The following is a 22,981-nucleotide window of genomic DNA, read 5'->3' as shown; positions in this document are numbered from 1 at the left end:
ACCTCCGAACCCCCACCCCCACCCCCCGCCCCCGGGCCCCTCTCGATGGGGGTAAAAAGACCACGCACTCTAAGGGTGCTCCGCTCAGTATTGAGATGAGGGTAAACTTGTCCCCCGACGGACAGTTCTTGCATAATAGGAGGGTACGCGCCGCTTAATTGCTTTCCGTTCCGGTGCAACCGCCAAAACCGCGTAAGCTCCGTCGGGAACTTTGACTATTTAGGCGGTTTTTGACCGGCGTGGTGGGATGGCTACCTGAGGGACTTTCATCAACTTCGAAAGCGTGACCGTATTAATAACGGGTTCCGCCGAGTTCCTTCCAAGTAGCTTCGAGGCTCGAGGAACATGATGAATTTTTCAAGAGGTGAGGTTCCAGAGGAGGTTGCTACAGGCCTGGAATTGCTGGACAACGAGGAAAAAACTAGGGAAGAAAGTTGAACGCATAACTCGATTCCCTGGAAACCCCAGGAGCAGGTGGAAAGGATTTCTAATTTGAGGAAAATCCCCAGGGAAAAGCTGAAAAGCGGAGTAATGAAAGGAAAAAAAAGAGTGGATATTGAGGGTATGAGGGTTCAGCGCCTAGTCGCAGTTGTTCCTTAAATAGTTCTTTTCCTTAGGAGGCACCGTATGGTTTACGTTTTGATTCGTTGAAGCTCGAGGTGATCCTTAACATGGCATCATGAATTGGACTACGTTTTGGAATAAGGAACTACAATCTCTGGCTCATCCATGCACTTATGCGCAAAGGAAAATCAATGGTACATACGTTGTTTTTAAACTGAGCCAAACATTGTAGTTCCTAATTGCTGAATGTAGTCCAATTGGGCAAAATTAACCCTTGGATGCCTAAGACTTCTTTTTTACGTGAAGTCCCAAGTCGGGTCAAATTGACTCGTGTTGAAGTAAGATAGTTTTTGAAAATAAGATGATCTATGTCAATTCTATTTTTTGGAAGGTAAGGAATACTTTTTTGAAATTTCCACTTTTTTGGTAACATGTTTGCGCGGTTTCTCACCCCTACCCCGTCTCATCCGGTGTATATGTATAATCACCTAGAAAAGATAGGCGGGCCAAATTTGACCTGGCGTGGGATTTCTAGGGGTAGTCATCAGGAAAACTTCCCTTACACGACACAACTCGCGCCAAAATACCAACTTTTAAGATGTTCGCACTTTAGGGCGCTGGAAAGACGCCGAAACATTTTTTTCCCACTGTGATTATTGATTTGGACACATTATAGCTTATTGTGAGCAAACTCAACCTTAACTTTTCTCCAATTTCAAAAATAAGTGATACTAAACGTGCACTGACAGTGCAGAGCTACAACTTTTCGGAGGCACAGTGACATTAAGGAAAGGTCGCCACTTGGTACAACTCGAGGTAACATTACGGAAATAGAGAAATGAACAGTGCGTGTGTTGATGACGGCGTAGAGATACAACTTTTCGCGCTTAATGGAAGTGCGTGTTGCATCTGAAAAATTGAAGGCTCGATGGCGTCAGTCGTGAACTCCCAATGCTCCGCTCTAAGCTGTCAATGAGGTGTCGTCGCTTAAATTCGAGACCAACCGCCCTACACTGGGAAAAAAAGTCGCTTGGATCTATAGAGTCCAGACTCTTACAAACATTGAAAAGAAAAAATGATCTTGATTCCATCGGACTTTTTGCTTGAAACAAAAGGAAGTCCGCCTAAGTCTAAAGGCTCGGCTCTTCGATTCCAGGAAAAATCGGATTATATCAAGAGTAGTTTTTCTTGTCAATATTATTAAAAGACTGGACTCAAGACCCAAGCGATTTTTTTCCCAGTGCACGAGTGGCTTATCTTCTCATCGCAAACAATTGAAGGCACCTCAGCTTTTTCAATGGCTAGGTTTACGTGCCCCGTCGATTCATTTTTTCGGAATGTCAATCTTGCAAAGTACACGGAGAAAAAAACTTCGTGCATGGGACCCGAAGTTGAGGTCATATGGATCTCTGAAGTTCTCTGATCACGCATCCGAAAACTTGAGGTCGAGCTGCCGAAGTTCGGGTCAGACATCGAGGCATTTCGGTTTGTACTGGAGTACTTCAGATGTGTGACCCGAACCCCTTCGGTATATATCGAAGTACATCAGATGTCTGACCCGAACTTCGGCAGCTGGACCTCAAGTTTTTAGATACGTGATCCGAAAACTTCTGAGATCCATATGACCTCAACTTCGGGTCCCATGCACGAACTTTTTTTTCTCCGTCTAATATACCAATGACATAACCGCAATTTGCTCAATTTTTCAAACGCTGCCGCAAATACAAATTCTAATCATAAGTGAAAGTTTAGTTCAGAGTTTGGTTAAGTCAAAGAAAAGTCTAGAAATTCAACAATTTTGGAGCCGGGGAACAGCAACCCCCCCTCCCCCCGCCCCAAAAATAAAACAGGGGGAAGTAAAAGAATCGAAAAGTGATGATTTTATGGAAAGCATGATGTTATAAAAATGGAAATCAACTGTTTTCTAACGATCGGATTCAATCAGTAGAAGTATCCGTCTCAGAAGGCTGTATGTATAACACTGGAAAAGAAGTCGCTTGGATCTATAATATATATATATATATATCTATATTATAGAGTCCAGACTCTTAAAAACATTGGCAAGAAAAAATACTCTTGATTCAATCCGATTTTTCCTTGAATCGAAGAGCCGAGCCTCTTGATTTAGGCGGATTTCCTTTTGATTCAAGCAAAAAGTCCGATTGAATCAAGAGTATTTTTTCTTGTCAATGTTTTCAAGAGTCTGGACTCCAGATCCAAGCGACTTTTTTTCCAGTGAAGAGAGTCCTTTTTGTCCTAGGCTTGGACGGACGAAGTTCCAAGTCCCTCGGGATGTTTCATTTCCAATAATCGTATAATTCCTGTCAATTTTTTCTCCAAATCACCCGCTCGACCGAAAGAAGGCGAGCTGTTTCCTCGGCGCGGCGGCAGTTGGCGCTGGATCCCGCCTCGGTAATCGAATCACTCCCGTAATTGAAACCAAGGATTTACTCAAAAGTTCGCCGGCGGGTGGACCGGGGGGGAGGGGGGTGACGAAAAGTTTAAGGAAAACGGCGCCCCCTTCTCCCTCCCCCCCGGGGGGGGGGGTCTCTGTGCGTGCGCCCTTGATCCGCCGTCGCCGGGTTTTCGGCAGCGGGGGGAGGAGGAATCGGGACGCGCGATGCGGGGGCGGGGGTGGATAGCCTCGGGGCACGAGTGACGTCATCTGGAGTGACGTCGTCGGGAGATGACGTCATACCCTCGTGTCGTGACATTTCGCCCATGCTCCTTCGGCCCAGTTGTCGGTCCGCTCCGGGAGCCCCGAACGCGGTGCGAACTTTTGCTCGAGCTGGATGAAAAGCTGGACTTCATTCTGCAATGAGGAACTGCTGTTCTCTTGCTTATGCGTGAAAGCACCTATCTGCGAGGGCAAGTTGATAGCGTATATTGATGACAAAAGTGCGAACCATGTATTTCCTTCGCGGTGCTTCGAAACCTCCGCTCCTAAGCTTATTTTTTCTAAGAGAAACAATTCAATATTCGGGATGTGTAGCATCAGGAATTTCCGATTCTATCAGGATTTAATCCCGATTTCATCAGGATTTGAGGAAAAATTGGTCGCAAAATCGGGTTTTGAGAAAAGTCGGCCGTCCCCCTAGTTTTGTAAAATTAGTTTTAAAGCTGAAGCTTTCAGCTCACCGTTAGCATACCATCAGCTTACGGTTTACAAACTAGATTCTTTGGATTGGAAAAGCTGAGGTGTGCTTTTAAGCGTGCAATGGATCCATTATCTTTATCGGCAGACAAGCATTCAGCAGAATTTCTCGATGTTTGTTTATTGCGATGAGTGCATCGGCAAAGTGAAAAAACCCTGCTCATAATTTTACAATTTTCGTTAGAAATGTTTGCATTTTCGAGCTTCTCGCTGCCAGTATAATATACTAGGTACCGCACAAGTGCATGGTTTCACACCTCCTAGGGTAACTAAAAATGACCGCCCTCTCGTGACAGAGTTCACTTTTTCCCTTAAAACATTCATTTTTGGGGGAATTAGCAAATGTTTTTCACTTGAAATTTTCAGGTACTTTAGATAAAATTGCCAGCGAATTTGTCTGAAAATTGGTAGACAAAACTATATAGGGAGAGTATGGACATGTCGGAAATTTTGAGTTTAGATGATGGAGCTCTTAGGGCCCAAAAAAGCAGGCAATCTATGAATTCAAATTATCCAGAGTGATTTATTATTACAATTGTAAGGAACTGTCGTTGATGAAGCACGCATTTGACTTAGTTTTTGCATACATTTAGTAATTTTTGCGGGAGAATGCTCATGTATAAGCATTCTATTCCATTTTGGTGTGATATTGGAGTTTGAAGATCGGCAGTGACATTTTTCGTTTTCAAAGGTTACCTACCCTTTTGTGCCGTAAGAGCTGCATATGTCGACATGTCCATACTCTCCCTATGTAGGTACTCTAGACAAAACGAAAATTTCCCTGAAAATCCCTATTTTGTCGAAGGAAATTTGGCAACGTCGGCAGGCTCCCACATCGTTTTTCCTCAGCAGTTCTGAACTTAATTCAAAAAGCAGGAAAGTGGAGATGTCGGATGAATGGCGCTTGTCACGTTGTTTGTTTTTAGTAAATGCGACACCACTTTCCCGCCGTAAAAAGTGATGCAGTCTGTGAAAAATGACACCCCACGAAATGTGCGATCCCTCGCCCCACCTCCTTTTTTACGCGCCGTGGCGTCACACCTATGTGCGATTCTCGCGTCATCTAAGTTTGTCACCGAGTGACTTCCAGGACAAAACGAAGCGAGCTCATCCGAAAGGAACCAGGCCACATTAAGTTGAAACTGAGAAAAAGAGGTTTGAAGTCTTATTCCTGCATAAGGCTCAATGTAGAGAATAAATGTTCCAAGGTGGAGATATGTTGCTGGGTCCACTCCACTTCGCGGGGAAATCAAAACCCAGAAGTTCCAAAAATTATAATAAGAGTCAAAAATTAATTTTTTTAACTCTAATGGAGATGTTGCATGTATGAGGAAATTGCGATCTGACTATTGACTCTAATGTAAAAGTTCGCGAGAAACACTATGATGCCAAATACATTAGCAGTGATGCCATGTTTTCAGTTTTAGAGTCTCCACATAAAGTGGCAGCCCTGTCAATGTATTTGCTCCCTATCTTTGCATGAAGAGTTTGTCTTGATGCAGAGGTGGACTCTCAGGATAGCGTGGGACATCCCCTCAATTTTGGCTTCAACTTGAGAGATGTTTTTGAGCTTGGTAGATGATTTCAGAGAAAACCAGTGGCACCATCGTGTTTTTCGTGAACTTTTACATAAGAATCTATGGTCAAATCGCAAATTCCTCACACTTGCAACATCTCCATTAGAGTTAAAAAGATTTATTTTTGACTAGGCAGAGTACCTCCTCGATGAGATGGATGGAAGAGTTCGTAGAGGTTTAAATCGAGTCGACTCGCAAGTCGACCGAAAGCAACGTAACTCGTTCAGTCACCCTGATACAGAGTCGTGTTTGGATGGTCGAATAGTAGGGATTAGCATAAAATAATAAGACGCGTCGAAGATCCAAGTTTTTGCGTCTCAAGTTAATGGATTTATCGCCATCTGAAAATCTCGACGAAGTTGTCGGCCCTTTTAAAAATTAAAAACCACATGATTTCGTCACCTTTCGGCCAAAGTATCACAAGCGCCGTGTGACATTTAAACATTTCCGCCGCCATTTTATTTTTCACTGAGATATCGTTTGTTGAACCTGTTTGAAAATTTCACTGAATTTTATCGGCAGCACAAAGAAAATTCAGTGAAATTTTCGGACAGCTTCGTTGAACAATTTTTCTGTAACAAAAATGAAATGGCGGCGGAAATTTTTAACTGTCGCATGGCGCCTGTGATACTTTGGCAGGAAGGTGACGATTTTTTTGTGAACAATTAACAGCAGGGTGTCTACAAGTCCGGAAAGTCCGGAAATAGTACTGATTTTTTAAGGGCGGTCCGGAAGTACAGAGAAAGTGCGGAAATCCCGCGAAAAGGTCCGGAATTTTTCATTTTTGTCGCAATTTGAGAGAGAATTCAAATGTTTGAAATTTTTCGAATCTCGTCAAATTGAGGTACTGAAAAAGCACTGACATTTTCCATTGAGGAGGTACTGAATTTCTCGGGAATGTACTGAAAAAGTACTGCAAAATCACTGATTTGTGGCCAGCATGTTTTAGTAGACACCCTGAACAGTGTGAAGAAGGTATGTTTTGAGGCCCTAATTGAATCAGTGAGTTCGAAAACACACCAACTCGGTAACTCGAAATTGCTCAATTTTCATAAGAGACGGTCAATTTGTATAAATGTCATTGAAGTTAGCACATCTGTTCCAACTTGGGCCTTTAAAATGCCCTTGAGTGCTTGTATTTCGGCACCAAAAATCTCTTTCTTAGACTGATTTCTCCATTTACTGTTCGGTTTCGTGTGTGTCTTGATTCTTTTCATTTTTCCGAGTTGGTGTGTTTTTCGTTCTCACTTATTCAATTGCCCTGTATATCCCTCTACATAAAATTATGAATAAATAAATTATGTGGTTAATTTTTCTTAGTGTGTGGCCGGGTCACATTTTTAATGTGTTTATTTGGCGTGATTGCAGGCTGGTGATCATGATAGCGGTGCTGGCGGTGGTGAAGTTCGACCGGGCGTTCGTGTGCGTGGACCAGATCTGGTGGCTGTGCGTGGCCTATCTGGGCGTCCTGGCCGGCTCGGCCCTCCTCGACCTCTTCGTCTCCCTCGTCGCTCTCCGCGGAGGCATCCTCGAGACCGAGGCCAGGAAGTCCATCAACCTCCTCCTCTACTTCCGACTCGGTAAGTCGAAAACTCAAAATCCAGCCGATTATTTTCCGAATCACGTAAGCGCCGATCTCTGTTTTGGCGGTAGAGGGGTTGTTTCTTCTATGTTTACACCATTGGCGGATCCAGCAAATTGGCAACATTGTCTTTTCTTCATTTAAACCTATGAAAATGTATCGATTCTTGGAGGGGCCAGGTGCTCCGTCAAGAATCGATTATTTAGCTTAGGTTTAAATGGAGGAAATCCGGTTTTGCCAAATTGCTGGATCCGCCTCTGGTTTACACTGGTCAGGGTTGCCACAGTCAGGGAACACCGGGAAGACTTGAGCCCCTTTACACTGAGAGTCAAGACAACACCCCCTCATGGAGTCATAAACGGGAATAAAGATTACAGAAATTGAACGTTTTTCGTAATCTTTGATCGGCCCATTCTCAAATTCCTTTCTCCGTTCCTTCTCTCATTCCGTTTGGCCCTGGCCGAATCCGTAATTCCTAGAGTACCTGTATAGCGAGAGTATGGACAGATCGCTTAATGGAGGGCTCAGGGCCCAAAAGTGCAGCCTTGCTTCTAACCAACTTCTGACGCACTAAATTTCACTGCCAGTCTGTAGATTCCAATTCTAACGAAGATGGCTAAGAAAGTACATAAATGAGCGTTCTTCCACAAAAATGAGTAAATTTATGCAAAAACTAAGTCAAATACGTGCTTTATAAACGATGGTTCGTAACAATTGTATTCATAAATCGTTCTGGATAATTGAAATTCATAGATTGGCTGCATTTCTGGGCCCTAACTTTATTCGCGGAGGCATCGGTGAAGGCCTGATGGATTTTCGGAGTTTCACATCTGTCTATACTCTCGCTATACAGGTACTCTAGTAATTCCCCGGTCCATTCCAGATTATAATCTTTGGAATCGGTGAAAATGTAATCTTTATTCCCGTTTGTGACACTGTGAAGGCCTAAAATACGGGAACCAATCAGAAATGGATACACATTGTCTTGACTCTCAGTATAAAGGGACTCTAGGGAATACCGGGAAAACCGGCAAATGTCAGGGAATTTTAAACAAGACGACGGTTCCAACTTTAAGACGTTGGAGAGCGTTCACCGTAGAGTACCTATATAGGGAGAGTATGGACAACTCGAAATATGTAGCTCTTAGGGCCCAAAAGGGTAGGTAACCTTTGAAAACGAAAAGTGTCACTGTCAATCTTTAGACTCCAATATCAAACGAAAATTGACAAGAAAATTCACAAGTAAGCATTCTTCCGCAAAAAATGAGTAAGTTTATACAAAAACCAAGTCAAATACGTGCTTTACCAACGACAGTTCCCAACAGTTGTGATAATAAATCACTCTGAATAATTTGAATTCATAGATTGCCTGCCCTTTGGGGGTCTAAGAGCTCCATCACCTAACCTCAAAATTTTCACATGTCCATACTCTCCCTATATAGATACTGTAGTTCACCGTAGCACCTCGTCAATATGTAAAAGTGGTTTTGCGCGGACGGAAGAGAGTTAGTCAGTTAGTATAATTTTAAGACATTCAGCGTATCAGGCTATTAACGTCTTTACAGATAATTTTGAAAATGGGAGTATAAACGAAGCGCTGCAAGACGCTGTTGAACTATACGTGGAGCGTAACTCAGGAAACATACATATTTTATATACAAGAAATGTCTTGTCATCATGGAGTAAAATATAGGGGTCATTAGTGAAGGAGTACTTTGTACCCAATAATTTTTTTAGATCTCCGACAATTAAAAATTTGAACGATCCTTGAGAGAGTCATTAAATAAAAGTACGTTGCAGAGTTTTAAAACGTGAAGATATTAATTTCTCAAAGACAAGCCTACAGGCATTACATAAAGTGGACAAAATAGGAGAAATGATATATAAAAAAAAATTAAGAAACTATAGGTATTGCTTCCCGTCACGAAAAATGGCGCCAATTCCCATGGAGCAGTGGGGGCCTTTACCAATGGGTACATTAGTAACATACCCGATGCAAAACGACGGGAAAGAGCGTACACCACTAACGTGGTGAACGCTCAAAAAATTCCACTTTATAAAAATGTCGTGTGACTGTTGTACGAGATTTTTGGAGAAAATTTCTCGGACTTCCCGCCCGCCGTTTGAAACCGCCCCTTGAAACATTGAATGAATTTAGATGAATGTAAAGAAGATCTTTGCAGCTGGTCAATTGGATTAGGTCTTAACCTCCAGTCGCTACCCTCCAGTCGTTCAAGTTATTCGTTGTCGTTATACTAGGGCCGATGATAGTATGGCCGCCGTGGTTAATAGTTACGTCTGGGACTGGTAAGGCTTGAACCCAAAGGCAGAGCAGGAGGATTCCAAAAAAACACACTAATCGTCGAAGATTCATGACGCCGAAACAGAACACTAAACAGGGTCGAAAACCAGAGCACAGAGTAAAGAAACAACCAGTAGATTTTTTGTAGAGGAGCAAGTTCTTGACAAGTAATGCTCTTCTTGCGTTGGTTTTATATCAGCTCGGCACCAGGAAAAAAGTACATTCGGAAAGTGATAGCGTAAGACAATGTGAGGAAAGAATAAGCGGACAGGTCTTGTTTTCTGCACTTAAAGGTGATTCTAGGCATCAGTGGGCCGATTATTGAAATTGATAGACAAAGCTATAGACAAAGAAGACATTAGTGAAGGGGTACTTTGTACCCAAAGATTTTTCTAGAACTACGACGACAAAAAATTTGAACGATCCTTGAAAGAGTTATTAAATAAAAGTACGTTGCAGAGTTTTAAAACGTAAAGATATTAATTGCTCAAAGACAACCTACAGGCATTACATAAAGTGGACAAAATAGGAGGAAAAAGATAGAAATGATACATAAATAAGATTGAGAAACTAGGTATTGCTTCCCGCCACGAAAAATGGCGCCGATTCCCATGGAGCAGTGCGGGCCTTCACCAATGGATTCATTAGTAACATACCCGATGCAAAACGACGGGAAAGAGCGTACACTACTAACGTGGTGAACGCTCAAAAGATAGGGAAAACTGGCAAGTGTCAGGGAAAACCGGCAAATGTCAGGGAAAACTTGTTAAATCACCTTTATTTCGCTTTCTAGAATGGGTTTGAGGTTTCGAACAACAAATTTTGCCTGAAAACTATTTTCAATTATGCCCTCTCAACCATCTGTTATATATTTAATTGTCAGGGAATTTTACCAAAATGTATCAAGGAAATCAGGGAAATATCCGGGAATTTAATTTTCCAAATTCTGTGGCAACCCTGTCTGCTATAATCAATCACATCTGATTTCAAAATAGCCCTCTAAAAGAACATACATTTTTCGGAATTCGTAGATTGTCGACAAAGCGAATAAACAAGTTTTTTTTGTTTTCTTCGCATTCGCAATTCTGGTGCTGACGTGATTTGGAAAATAATCGGTTCAATTTACAACATGCTCGAAAAGGGACCGGCAAGATCTGAGTCGAAAGGAACGCCCAAAAATAAGTTCAAGTGGTTCTTCAGCACCTTAGAAAACGATATGGCGACGATAGTCGGTCGGTCGGCTGATAATTTCTTGATTTTAGGACATTTTTCAACCAAACTCCTTTGATCAAACCAAAAACCCTGTCTCGTTTTCATGCGATTTAGATTTGGATTCCCACACTCTAAATCTGCCGTGCTAAGGAAGAACGCCGTATGAACATTCGAGAGTTGCCAAATTTCCCCGAATAAAACATGTATTTTTGAAGAAAGTTATGCATGTTTTTCCTTAAAATTTTCAGACTTTTTAGATAAAATTACGAACAATATCCTCCTAGAAATTGGAGTAAAAAAAATCACAAATTTTCCTGAAAACTCGTGATTTATCGAAGGAAATTTGGCAACGCCTGAAGGTTCATACGGCGTTCTTCCTTAGCAAGGCAGAAATGGCCAGCTGACTTATTATTGAAATTGATAGACAAAGAGGACAAAGGGATAAGGGGCCATCTTATCGGTCAAAACGGGTGGTTCTTACACGAGGGTCGTCCAGAAAGTAAGAAGCTACTTAAAGTAAGTTTACCTAAGTACTACCAGTCAGTTTACTTATTCCATACTTCCCAAACTAAGATAGTTAGAGACAATTTGTAACAAGTTTTAAATATCCGCTACTCTCAGCTTTGTAACCCGCTATAGATTTTTAAAATTGGTGTTGTAGGACTCAAGAAAAGAACCCACCTCCTATCCGCATGGGTTCGCAATTTTATGCTCAGCTTCATCAGTAAGTGAGTTGCTGGGTCCGTCGCTTATCGCAAGAAAGTGACTTAGAGATGGTTCAAAATCATGTAAAACGTTAGTAAGGACATTTATCTGCTAGAATAAGTAAACTTACTTTCTAAGCAGCCCTCGCAGATAAAGGGGAAAAATTATGGACTAACTATAAGGTCACTCGTGAGTTGCCGTCAGTTGTCAGTCCTCAGTTCATTCCGTACCTCTATCCATTTCAAAAAAATACCCGCTTCCAATACTATTATCGCTCCATTTTCTCTTCTCTGTCTATGGCTTTGTCTATAAATTTCAATAATCAGCTTACAGATCCTTTGTTTCCCCAAACATTTCGTTTCTTGCCGGTTTCTTGCCGTTGCTAGTTACAACTTAGAGACACAAGTCAGTTTCCGTGATACCACTTTTCGAACTCTGGTGTGTTGCGGAGTATCATCGTTATTTGAAGGCGCTTTGAAAAACGGTGGGAAGAAACATTCGCATTCCTAAACGGCGCGGCGTTCTTCCTCGTCATCGTCACAGTAGCGTTACGCGGCTACATTTTGCAATTCGGAATTACAATTTCTGGCTCATCGGTAAAAAAACTTAAGTGCATAAAGAAACTAAGGGTCTATACGTTGTTTCTAAACTGAGGCAGAAATTCCAGTTCCTAATTGCAAAATGCAGTCCAATTAGTTTGGTGGTCTAATTGACTCGATCTACGAGTCATTTGAACCAACTTATCAATGAAAACTAACAATATGGGTGAACAAGGATACAATTTTTAAAATACTTTGAAAGCAGGGCTTCGAAGCCGTTGCAGGCTCATTTTCAGCTGCAAAAACAATGAAACTAACAATAGGAAAAAGTTTAGTAGCTACCTCTTTTCTTCTGCTTTTTGGTTCACAGCTTTGTCTATCAATTTCAATAAGGAGCCCGTAGCAAATGTTTGCAGTGGACACACTTCGTCCACTCGAGTCGAAAAACGTGGGTTTTCGATAAAAAATTCGATTACGTTTCATTTAGCCACGTGGCTAAATGCAACAAAAAATGTTGCATCTTGCCACAGATTCCAGATGCTATGTGGCTAAACGAAACAAGAAAAATTATTGTGGCAAACGTGGCAAAATGCAACAAATTATGTCGCAGTTAGCCACATGGCCAAAGGACAAAACCGCGTATCTGCATTGCAGCATTACCGAACCTAATCAAAACGAACTTGACCTAACCTAACCTAACCTAACATGACCTAACTAACATGACCTAACCTACCTACCTAACCTAACCTAACCTAACCTAACCTAACCTGACCTTACCTAACATGACCTAACCTAATGAAGGGGAGCTGCACGCATGTGGTCAATAATTCCTCCGTATACTTTCCAATTAGTAAATTTTCATGTATTTCAGCGTAAAGTAGAATCAGTATTGCATTGGTCACTAGTGGAGGATGGTAAAATTATTATAAATAAAAATTGGTTATTTATACTTTTTAATCTATTCCAGACCCTTAAAAAAAATCACTTACACTGCAGTAAAATAAAAATGGAAGGATAAATAACAATTTTTTTCGCTGAATTTGGTGGGCCATTCCAAAGACTGTGGCTAATTGCAACAATTTTTGTTGCATTTTGCCACACTAATTTTTCTTGTTTCATTTAGCCACACGGCACCTAGAGTTTGTGGCAATTTGCAACAATTTTTGTTGCAGTTCTCCTTGTGGCTAAATGAGCCGTGGCTAAATAAACAGATACCAAAAAGACTCTCCTGCAGCATCTTAAAAAGTAAGTTGCGAAAAGTGAGGTCCCTTTTATCCCAATTCTTCGTTTACGGTCACGGGTCTGGGTTAGTGGCGATGATCGATTATCGATGTCACCCAACTTGAAGCTATGGTGAAGAGTCGATTATTAAGGGGTTCGTTGCGAACACTCTGTTTAATCGATCCTTTTCCATAGCTTCAAATGGAAGATCAATCAATAAATCTCAAAGTACGCTACGCCACTGGTATGGATGCTTCTGAGAATTGAGCTCTTGCGTGTGCAATTTAAGTACAGCTCCCCATGTAAAATACTAAAATTTTGCAAAAAAGACGGTGGTGGCACTAGTTTTCTCCGGAACAAACCCGAAAGCTCAAAAGAGGCCCTCAAAGTTGAGGCCGTGATGGAGGGGACACCCCACGCTCACCTGAGAGTCCACCTCTATATCTAGTCAAACTCTCGACGTAAAGATAGGAAGCAAATATATCAACCAGGCTGCCAATTTGTTTGGGACTCTAAATCTGAAAACACGGCAATCCTGCCAATGTATTCATTGCAACCCTAGCCTTGCATGGTGAGTTTGACTAGACATAAATGTGGACCCTCAGAGCGCGCAGGGTTGAAATTCCTCATAGAAAATAAAATCTTGTTTCATGTAAAATATTTCATGATATGTCAAAGAAATATGTAAAATTGAAAAAGATTTTTCGAAATTAAATGCAAAATGAAACGAAAGGAGACTGGATTTTGCTTTTTGGTGTTTTTTAGTGTGTGTTGCATACCCAGCCCCTGAAATTACGTCTCATATTTTTCACAACTTAGTAAAATTTCATGAAATATTTCACGAAAATTTTCAATATTTCCCATCTCGCCCATGCAACCCTGGTAGCGTGGGATATTCCCTCCATCACGGCCTCAACTTCGAGAACTTTTTTTGAGCTTTGGAATCCCAAAACCAGTGGCACCATCGTGTTTCTCACGAAATTGTACGCAAGATCAAGTATTTACGATAAATCGCAAGCCCCCACACACCCACACATGCAATAGCTCCATTTTTCCCGCGCGCGGCAAAAGTTCCTTTCCCAATTTTTCATCCTAGCGAATCTCGCCAACATCGGGATTATTGCAAAGCTCTCGAAGCGGACAAAGCGCATCTCAGTCGCTCCAGCGGGCGCCCGGCGATACGGCGCACAGCGGATCGAGTCAATCAGAAAAGTCGTACGTGAAATTTTTTACTATAACTGCAAAATTTGATGTTTATTTTTTCACATTTTCAATTTTAAGGGGTGCTTTTTATAGAAAATTTCACAAGAAAACCCCAACGTTTTTTGTTTACATAGGTTGTCCCGAAAGTACCCGGACTAGTTCTGCAACTTCAAAACTACGATAGATACAGACATGATTTTTGTTTCATTTTAAAGATCATTTCAATATCTATCGATTAAAACCAAGATCATGCAGCGATATCGAATAAAAATTGACCAAGTTATGGCAATTTGAAATCAGTGAGTAAAGTTTACCCCTAAGATTTTTAAGGAAGATTCTTCATCGACGATATTGATATCTAAAAGTATGATCTGGTATTGTGTTTTCACCCAAAAACTTCCATATAATACTAGAACAACCTAGCAACATTGCCCCGTGGTGGTCGGCTGTCGCCAGCTGTCGTCGTCCGCCTTTGGGCCAAGAGTCCAAAGGGCAAAAATCCCCGACCGACCGGGCGCACCTCGAACGGGTGGGATGCCACACTTGAAAGCTTCGTGGATGCTCCATCAAGACAACGCGCGGCCTCGCAACTCGAACTTTACACGTGAATTGATGAGTAAAAATGAAGTTGAAACAATCCTTCATCCTCCTTATAGCCCTGACTTGGCTCCTTGTGATTTTTGGATGTTTCCTGCGCTTAGAGGCTTCGCGGACTATAAATTTGAATCGAGGACCGAAATGCAGAATACAGCTCAGAACTTTTTCAACTTTATCCTAGGGGAAGAATTCAGGAAAACAAAGTTAGAGAAGTGGCAAGAGCACATGAGTAAGTGCATCCGATTTAATGGACGGTACATTGAAAAGCAAAAGCAAGTCATGGAAGATTTATGGAGGAAAGCGGAAAGGAAGATTAACTTTTTGAATCCTGGTCAGCGAAAAATCTTCCTCATGACCGTAGGGGTAAACTTTACTCGCTGGTTTTAAATTACCATAACTCCGTCAATTTGTATGCGATTGCGCTGATCTTGGTCTTAATCGATAGATATTGAGTTGATCTTTAAATGAAAACCAAGATCATGTCTGTATCAATTGTGGTTTTGAAGTTACAGAACCAGTCCGGGTACTTTTGGGACAGCCTATGTACGAACGGAGTTACACGCGTTTGAAGTTTCCAAATGTCCGACCTCTCCTATTGACTCGATCTACTGTGCGGTGGCGCTCTTCCGGTAGTTGTGATATGTGGCAGTCGTGGAACTAATATGCCCGCATTTGTATCCATTATTCATGGTATTCATAACTTGACTGTCGCTTCCTTTTCAGCTTCCAATAACTCTCCTCGTGAGGAGTCGCTAGGAGCTGCATGGACATAAGGAAAAACGCCATATCAACTTTTGGATGTTGCCAAATTTTCTCTGAAATATTCATTGAATTCAGGAACTTTGGATGAAATTGCGAACAAAATTATGTGAAAAATTAGAAGAAAAATATCCATCATTTTACCGGGAAGTTCGTGTTTTATCAAAGGAACTTTGGCAACGCCTGAAGGTTCATGAGGTGTTTTTACCTAGCACGCGGCAGAGTACCTCCTCGATGAGATGGATGGAAGAGTTCGTAGAGGTTTAAATCGAGTCGACTCGCAAGTCGACCGAAAGCAACGTAACTCGTTCAGTCACCCTGTTACAGAGTCGTGTTTTGATGGTCGAATAGTAGGGATTAGCATAAAATAACAAGACGCGTCGAGGATCGAAGTTTTTGCGTCTCAAGCTAATGGAGTTATCGCCCTCTGAAAATCTCGACGACGCTGTCCGCCCTTATAAAAATTAAAAACCACCATGATTACGTCACCTTCCGGCCAAAGTATCACAAGCGCCATGTGACATTTAAAAATTTCCGCTGCTATTTTATTTTTTTACGGAGAAATTGTTGGTTGAATCGGTTTGAAAAGTTCACGGAATTTTATCGGCAGCACTAAAAGAATTCAGTGAAATTTTCGGACAGCTTCGTTGAACAATTTCTCTGTAAAAAAGTCGCACAGCCCACGGTTCTTTCAGGAGCCGCCTATTAAAAAATGCCGTTTGGTGAATTCCCCCTTGGTTCCCACTTTCGGCGAACAGGAGCCTAGAAAGGCACTGTTCAAGGATGGGTTTCAGCGGCGTTGTACAACATAGGGACTTCATTCTACCGTGCTAAGGAAGAACGCCGTATGAACGTTCGAGAGTTTCCAAATTTCCTTCGACAAAATGTTCATTTTTGAGGAAAGCTATGATAATTTTCCCTTGAAATTTTCCGGATTTCTCGGTGGAAATAGGGGCAAAATTATCTGAAAAATTGGAAAAAAAATATTTATAAGTTTACCAGGAAATCCGTGTTTTATGAAAGGCAATTTGACAGCGCCCTTAGGTTCGTACGGCGTACTTCCCTAGCACGGCAGTATTGTACTCTATGATCAGGGTGTCTACGAGTCCGGAATTTTCCGAAAGTCCGGAAATAGTACTGATTGTTCAAGGGCGGTCAGGAAGCACTGTAAAAGTGCTGATTTTCGACAAGACGGTCCGGAATTTTTCTCATTCTTTTGTCATCACTGGAAAAAAACACATTGGATCTAGAGTCCAGACTCTTGAAAACATTGATAAGAAAAAGGACTCTTGATTCAATCAGATTGAAGCTTAAATCAAAAGGAAATCCGCTCAAAATAAGAGGCTTGGTTCTTGATTTAAGCTTAAATCTGATTGAATCAAGAGTATTTTTTCTTGTCGATGTTTTTAAGAGTCTGGACTCTAGATTCAATGTGTTTTCTTCTTGTGTTTTTGTCGCAATTTGAGCAGGAAATTCGAATTTTTGAAAATTCCCGAATTTCGTCAAATCGAGGTATTGAAAAAGTACTGAATTTGTCTGTTAAGGAGGCACTAAAATAATTGGGAATGGACTGAAAAAGTTCTGTCTATAAGTACTGATTTTTGGCCAGCCTGTTTTAGTAGACACCCTGATGATGCCTATACCTACAGTGATAGTATTTAACCTCAAGCGGTTTGTCCAATTAGAGATATATTCCTGATGGGAGATCCGAGTCGGTCAAACTGGGGCCCAAAGCGCGTCTTATCTCGATTCCTGCAGACTACGCTGTCTACCGGGTAAATGGACCACTAGAAAAGGTACGAATTTAAGCATTCTGATTCATGTTTCTTAACCAGAACTTCATGTAAAACACGATTCGCGCAACGAAAACGACTGAAACCAACTCCTAACGGAGATATTAGCAATTTTTATTTAACATTGGTTACGAGGAATTTGAACTGCCCGCTCATAAGAAACTTTAAGTTCCACGCGAGTCAAATCGCGCACTACAACGGTTTCAGCGAGCTTCTTAATCGAGCAATGTTCATTTCCCACAATGTGTTGTTCAAACTATAAGCAATTTGCTTTAGCTGAGCCAAAGCGTCAAGATCGAGGTTGCCAGATTCTTATATCGCAGAGACTGTCATGATAACGTTTAGCGCGCGATGTGAATCACGTAGAGCATTGAGTTTTCATGAGCGGGTGGTTTGAATTCACGCATCAAGAATCATTAAATATCTTCGTAAGGAGTTAATTGCGGTAATTTTTGTTGTGCGCATTATATTCTTCGTGAAATTTTGGTTATGAAACGTGTATCAGAAAGCTGAAATTCGTGCCTTATCTACTGGTCTATTCCGAGTCACCTCTCCCGCGCAGGGTATACTTCCTAAATTCGAATGTAATTTCAGTAATTTTTGTTGTGCGCATCGTGTTCTACGTGATATTTTAGTCACGAAACATGTATCAGACTGCTGAAATTCGTACCTTGTCTAGTGGTCCATTAGAGATGTATTCCTGATGGGAGATCTGAGTCGGTCAAACTGGGGCCCAAAGCGCGTCTTATTTCGATTCCTGCAGACCACGCTGTCTACCGGGCAAATTTTACACTGAACGTCGCCGAGAAATCGCTTCAAGCACCCTTTTGATGGTGGAAACCCGTGGCTCTGCTCGGCTCTAAATCTAATAGCCTAAGTCATTTTACGGTACCGACCCTTCTTCTCGCGCGTGCTGATCCGACGTTCAGATGCAAACCCCCCCCCCCCCTCCCTCCCACGCACCACCCCCGCCGGTGCCAATCTAATCAACCGATAAAGCTGCGAAGCAGCACTCCGCTTTAAAAAGAAGAAGAAAAAAATAACAACTGTCGCTTAATGCAGCTCAGGTTTAATTTCATTTCCGCGACGTGCCCCGCCGCCGCACGTTGGATCGAGCCGATAGGAGAATCCGGACAAAATTTGGAAACTTTAAAAGCTTATAACTCCGTTTATCAGGGTGTTTACAAGACCGGAATTTCCGGAGAGTCCGGAAATAGTACTGATTTTCAAGGGGGCCCGGAAGTACTGAAAAAGTTCGGAAATTCCGGAAGAAGGTCCGGATTTTTGTGTTAATTTTTGTCGCAATTTGAGCGAGAAATTCAAATTTTTCGAATTTCGTCGACTGGAGGTTCTGAAAAAGTACTGAATTTTCTCGCTGAGGAGGGACTGAATTTCTTTGGAATGCCTTGAAAAAGTACTGATTTTTGGCCCGCCTGTTTTAGTAGACTCACTGGATAAAACTTTGAGTTTCTAAACCTAGTTCCAATGGTTTCCTCGTGAAATTTTCTTCCAGAAGCACCCCTTAAAATTTAAAGTGTGGCGGAATATGCATCAACATTTGCAGTTCTAGTCAAAAATTTTATGTTCGACCTCTCTGATCGGCTCGATCCACTGTGCGGCGAACTGTTACGGCGCGCCTTTGGCGGAGACTTAACGCGAGCGGCTAAAATGATTCTTCTGATCGGAGGCCATTTATAAAATACATAACGCCCTCTCTCCAACATACTCCAACATCATGTGTTGATAAAGCGCGTCATTAACTCGTGTATCCACCTGATCAGTTTTCGTTTAAAGAGATTTTATTGTAGGGAGTAGCACACGAAGGGAATGCACGAGCTACGACGATTGATAGCGAATCGTGCTTTTTTTGAAACTATAAAATCGATTCTGGCACGCCGATCTTCTGGCATGCTTATCATTTGACCGGATCGATCCTTTTCCCTCTGAAACGGATCGAAAGGATCGGCTCCTTTTCATAATGTTTGCGTTGTTATCGGATAATTTGGTTTATAACTCGTTTATAAAGCGGTATACTATACGTATATTCGCCAAAAGAACGTAACGGTAAAAGGGAAAAATACGATATTGAGTTGATTAATTACTCCTGAATACCGTGCTCTTTGCGTAATCTTTCTGATGATTTATAATAATACACTGTAATGTAATCTATACTATAAGCTCCGAGACCTCCTAATTTTGCGAAACTGGTAACGCTTAGTTCCAGCGTTCTACCAAGCCGATTTTTATGATTTTTGCGGCTATCGACGGGCAATTGTCTCTAGATAAGCCAACTCTTTTCAGATTTTCAAAATATGGCCTAGGTTTTTTTATATTAAGTGGTAAAGTTGCGAATTCTCCCATTTAAACAATGTAAATTTATACTTTTTGTCATAGTTCGTTTGAGCGTTCTACCGGGCCGATTTCCAAGTTTTTTGCGGTAATCGACGGGTAATTGGCCCTAGATGAGCCCGCTCTATTCAGATTTTGGAAATAGGACCCAGGTTTTTTTACAATCACGTTATAAAAGTGAGTGAATTTTCAGAATGCTCCGAGACTGCTACCGCTATGCGCGGGAGGATGCGCAGTGGTCAAGGAGGTTGCGCAGTAGCTGTGTAGCCTGCGCATCAGCTCTACACTTATCTACACAAGATTCGCTCTGATTCCGTCAAGACGAGCGGTGGCCGAGTCGTCAAAGACGTCGGAAGCGTCCACTCAGATCATGGTGTGGGTTCGATTCCCACATCCCGATATACTTAATTATTACCTGATTATCAATGATCGTTGTTTTACTGCAATATTTCATCAAGCAGTCATTCCAAAACGCGTCCTTTAGACTTCAAAAAAAAAATGTGTTTCTTTATTCATCAAAACCAAAAAGTATTATATTCTAAAAGTAAAGTATATCTCATATCGTAATTTTTTAGGGGAAAAATAAAACTAACACCGATAGGAGGGTAAAAATAGGGCCGCGAAGCGGCCCATTGACGGCGCGGAGCGCCTTCAGGGGGTTGGGCCGCGTAGCGGCCAGGGGGCGTAGCCCCCTAGTTAACGCTATCCATTATGTCCACTTAACTGTCCACCATCAGTAACGTTGATCCAGGTTTCTATTCATGTCATCAGTGACACATTGAACCTGTCCATTGTGTATACTCTAAAGTTCTTTTTATGGCAGAATTTGCTTCATTAGTGATGTCTCCGATGGTTTGATATCGAAGAGGTTTTCATAATTTTGTTCATACTCGTCATCGGTGTTTGGTTCTGGCTAATGATCCAAAAACAATGCTTATATACACTTTTCAAAACTAAAACTGAAGGAATCAGTTTTTTGGTCCTTCGTCAAAACCCTGATAAGTTGAAATAAACTGGCATCGTGTGGCGGCAGGGCCTCCTTACCTAAGCTAAGTTTTTTCTAATTTTTTGAAATTTCCTCTTTTCAATTGTCTCTTTTTTAACGATACCGTTAATTGATCCCAGAACTGCCTCAAAGTGAATCGCGCTTCATTTGAAACTTTACGAAACGTGCGTTTCCGAGCTTTAAAAACTCGTAAAAACTTCCTTAATTACGGATGAAATTGACTTCAGGACAGTTTAATTGAGAATTAAGATCGAAATTTGCATCGAGCAGCTTTTTAATGAGTTCATTAATTAATCAGAGATGCATGTTGTGAATAATATTATTACCTCCTTCATTGAAATTCTGTTCGGGGAGTGGCGAATGCAACAAAATTATGGAAACAACTTCCAGCTGGCGAGACGAACATGAGGACTCAGAATCCTTCGGGAGCTTTTGAATACCAATTAACGCATTTAGGGAGTTAGGGTTTTCAGTCTGTATCCCGTTGCGTTAAGTAAAGAGAAATATTCTTAACTCAAGCGCTATGACTTTATTAAAATCTGAAAACACTAGCTTAAATTTGTTAGTAACACAATATAACATATCAGGTCAATGTTTTGTGGCAAAACAAATGAATATGGGGAAGAAGCGTTTGATCATCATCACCGCCATAGAATACATTGAGGGGAGAGGGCTTGAAGTTTTGTCACCGGCACTTCATACTAAGTACAAGCTCCTTAAATTTCTCTTAAATAGACAGCCGATTTTGCGCAACCTCAAGAAGTCAAGGAATATTGATGCGTAATCTTGAAAATTTACTCTCAATATTTTAAGAATCAATACTGTTATCGATGACTGGTAATATTTTATAAGTAAGATACGTAAGTTAATTTAAAATCCATAATCCATGCAATATCTCCATTGTCAATATTTTATTCGAGATTTCTCAGACAATTTTGTATGCAATTTAATCTAAAATATCTGAACATGTCAAAGAAAATGTGCATGATTGTCGTCAAAAATACATGTTTTATCAAGGGAAATTTGGCAACTCTCGAGTGTTCATACGACGTTCTTCCTTAGCACGGTAGAGTGAGGGAGGAAGTTTTTTTGGATGGAATTTTGACGAGCTGGGTTAGTGATGAGCTACCAGGACGGTGGAAAAATTTCACGAAAATTAGAGTCTTGGAATTTCATGTGAATTTTTTTTTTTTTTTTTGGGGGGGGGGGGGGCGTTCAGGTACTACGCAACGCATTAGGGGAAGAGGAGGGCTTGAGCCAGCGTTACGCAACAAATCCTAGCCGGGGAAAAAAATCTTTGAAAAAACGTGCAAGTAATTGAAAATCTAATCATGTATTTTCACACCTTTGTTGATCTCTTCCCGTCGTCTGTTAGCGAAATATTTTTGGTAACATAGATTTTATTCGTTTCGTACAAGGTGGAATGGGGCCGGGCAGCTGCCTCACCCTAAATTATGGGAGAAGTGCATTTATATACCTAAAGGTAGGTGCAATTAGATAGCTAAAGCCAGTGTCTAATGGATCCTAAATGTATAATTCTCATCCTAATTTTTTTGATAATCGGTCTTTATATATACAGTTCTTTATTTACAAAATTTTGATGAATTGATATACTAATCAATTTTGGGTGTGGTTGTCACCCCCGGCACCATCCTCTCGTACTATAATGGTTAAATTTGAATCTTTTTGTGTGCAGGTGTGATGTTGGTGGAAATCGCGTGGCTTACCGTGGGAGTGGTGTGGCTGGTTGTCAATTACAAGACCTGTCCCATCGAAAGCGCCAAGGAAGTCATTCTCGGTAAGTTTTCGGAGTCGTGTGTTCTCTCTACTTCCATCTTAAAGGAACTTAGCAAAGCCCTGTTGAGCTTCTCTGTATCAAGTCAAATAGACGGATAGAGTCAAGGATCCCTGAGGCCCGCCGTATAACGAGTTTCGGGCGCTTGGAAACGAGCGGTTTCATTTTCAAGCTAAGTTAAGAAGCTTATCGATGGTGAAACTACCAAACCACGTATCTCGGTTTGCGACGTCGCAGACTTCCTGTCATACTTTATTTTTTAAATGAAAAACTACGTAATGTCCAGTCTTGAGAATTTCTGTGATTTTTCCTCTTTGTGCGAAGAAAATTCTGTGAAAATTTCAAGGAATGATGTTGATTTGGTCTATTTCAAAAAAATAAAATGTGAGCGTAGATTTTTAAACACCGCAAACGAGATACGTGGTTTGGTAATTTCACCGTCGTTATGCAAGTTGAGTCGAGTGATATGTCACGAACAGGGTGGCAAATTTTCATGAAATTTCTTAAATTTTACACTGGAAAAAGAAACACATTGGATCTAGAGTCCAGACTCTTGAAAACATTGACAAGAAAAAATACTCTTGATTCAATCGGATTTTTGCTTGAATCAAAATGAAATCCGC

The 22,981-nt window shown here is 41.3% G+C and overlaps 1 protein-coding gene across 3 annotated transcripts in view; it reads left to right on the top strand.

The window, feature by feature from the left end:
• Positions 1–22,981, top strand: part of inaE (inactivation no afterpotential E) — a 245,907-nt gene that overhangs the window by 142,932 nt on the left and 79,994 nt on the right. For all 3 annotated transcript variants that reach the window (XM_019052479.2, XM_019052478.2, XM_072305188.1), the window contains exons 3-4: positions 6,664–6,875; positions 22,260–22,361. In XM_019052479.2, coding sequence (XP_018908024.2) covers positions 6,664–6,875; positions 22,260–22,361 — 314 coding nt within the window. The remainder of the gene's footprint in view (positions 1–6,663; positions 6,876–22,259; positions 22,362–22,981) is intronic.

Source organism: Bemisia tabaci, chromosome 10, assembly GCF_918797505.1.
Source record: "Bemisia tabaci chromosome 10, PGI_BMITA_v3".
Classification (NCBI taxonomy): Eukaryota; Metazoa; Arthropoda; class Insecta; order Hemiptera; family Aleyrodidae; genus Bemisia; species Bemisia tabaci.
The sequence above is the reverse complement of the archived record's forward strand: the minus strand, read 5'-3'. Positions and strand labels throughout refer to the sequence as shown.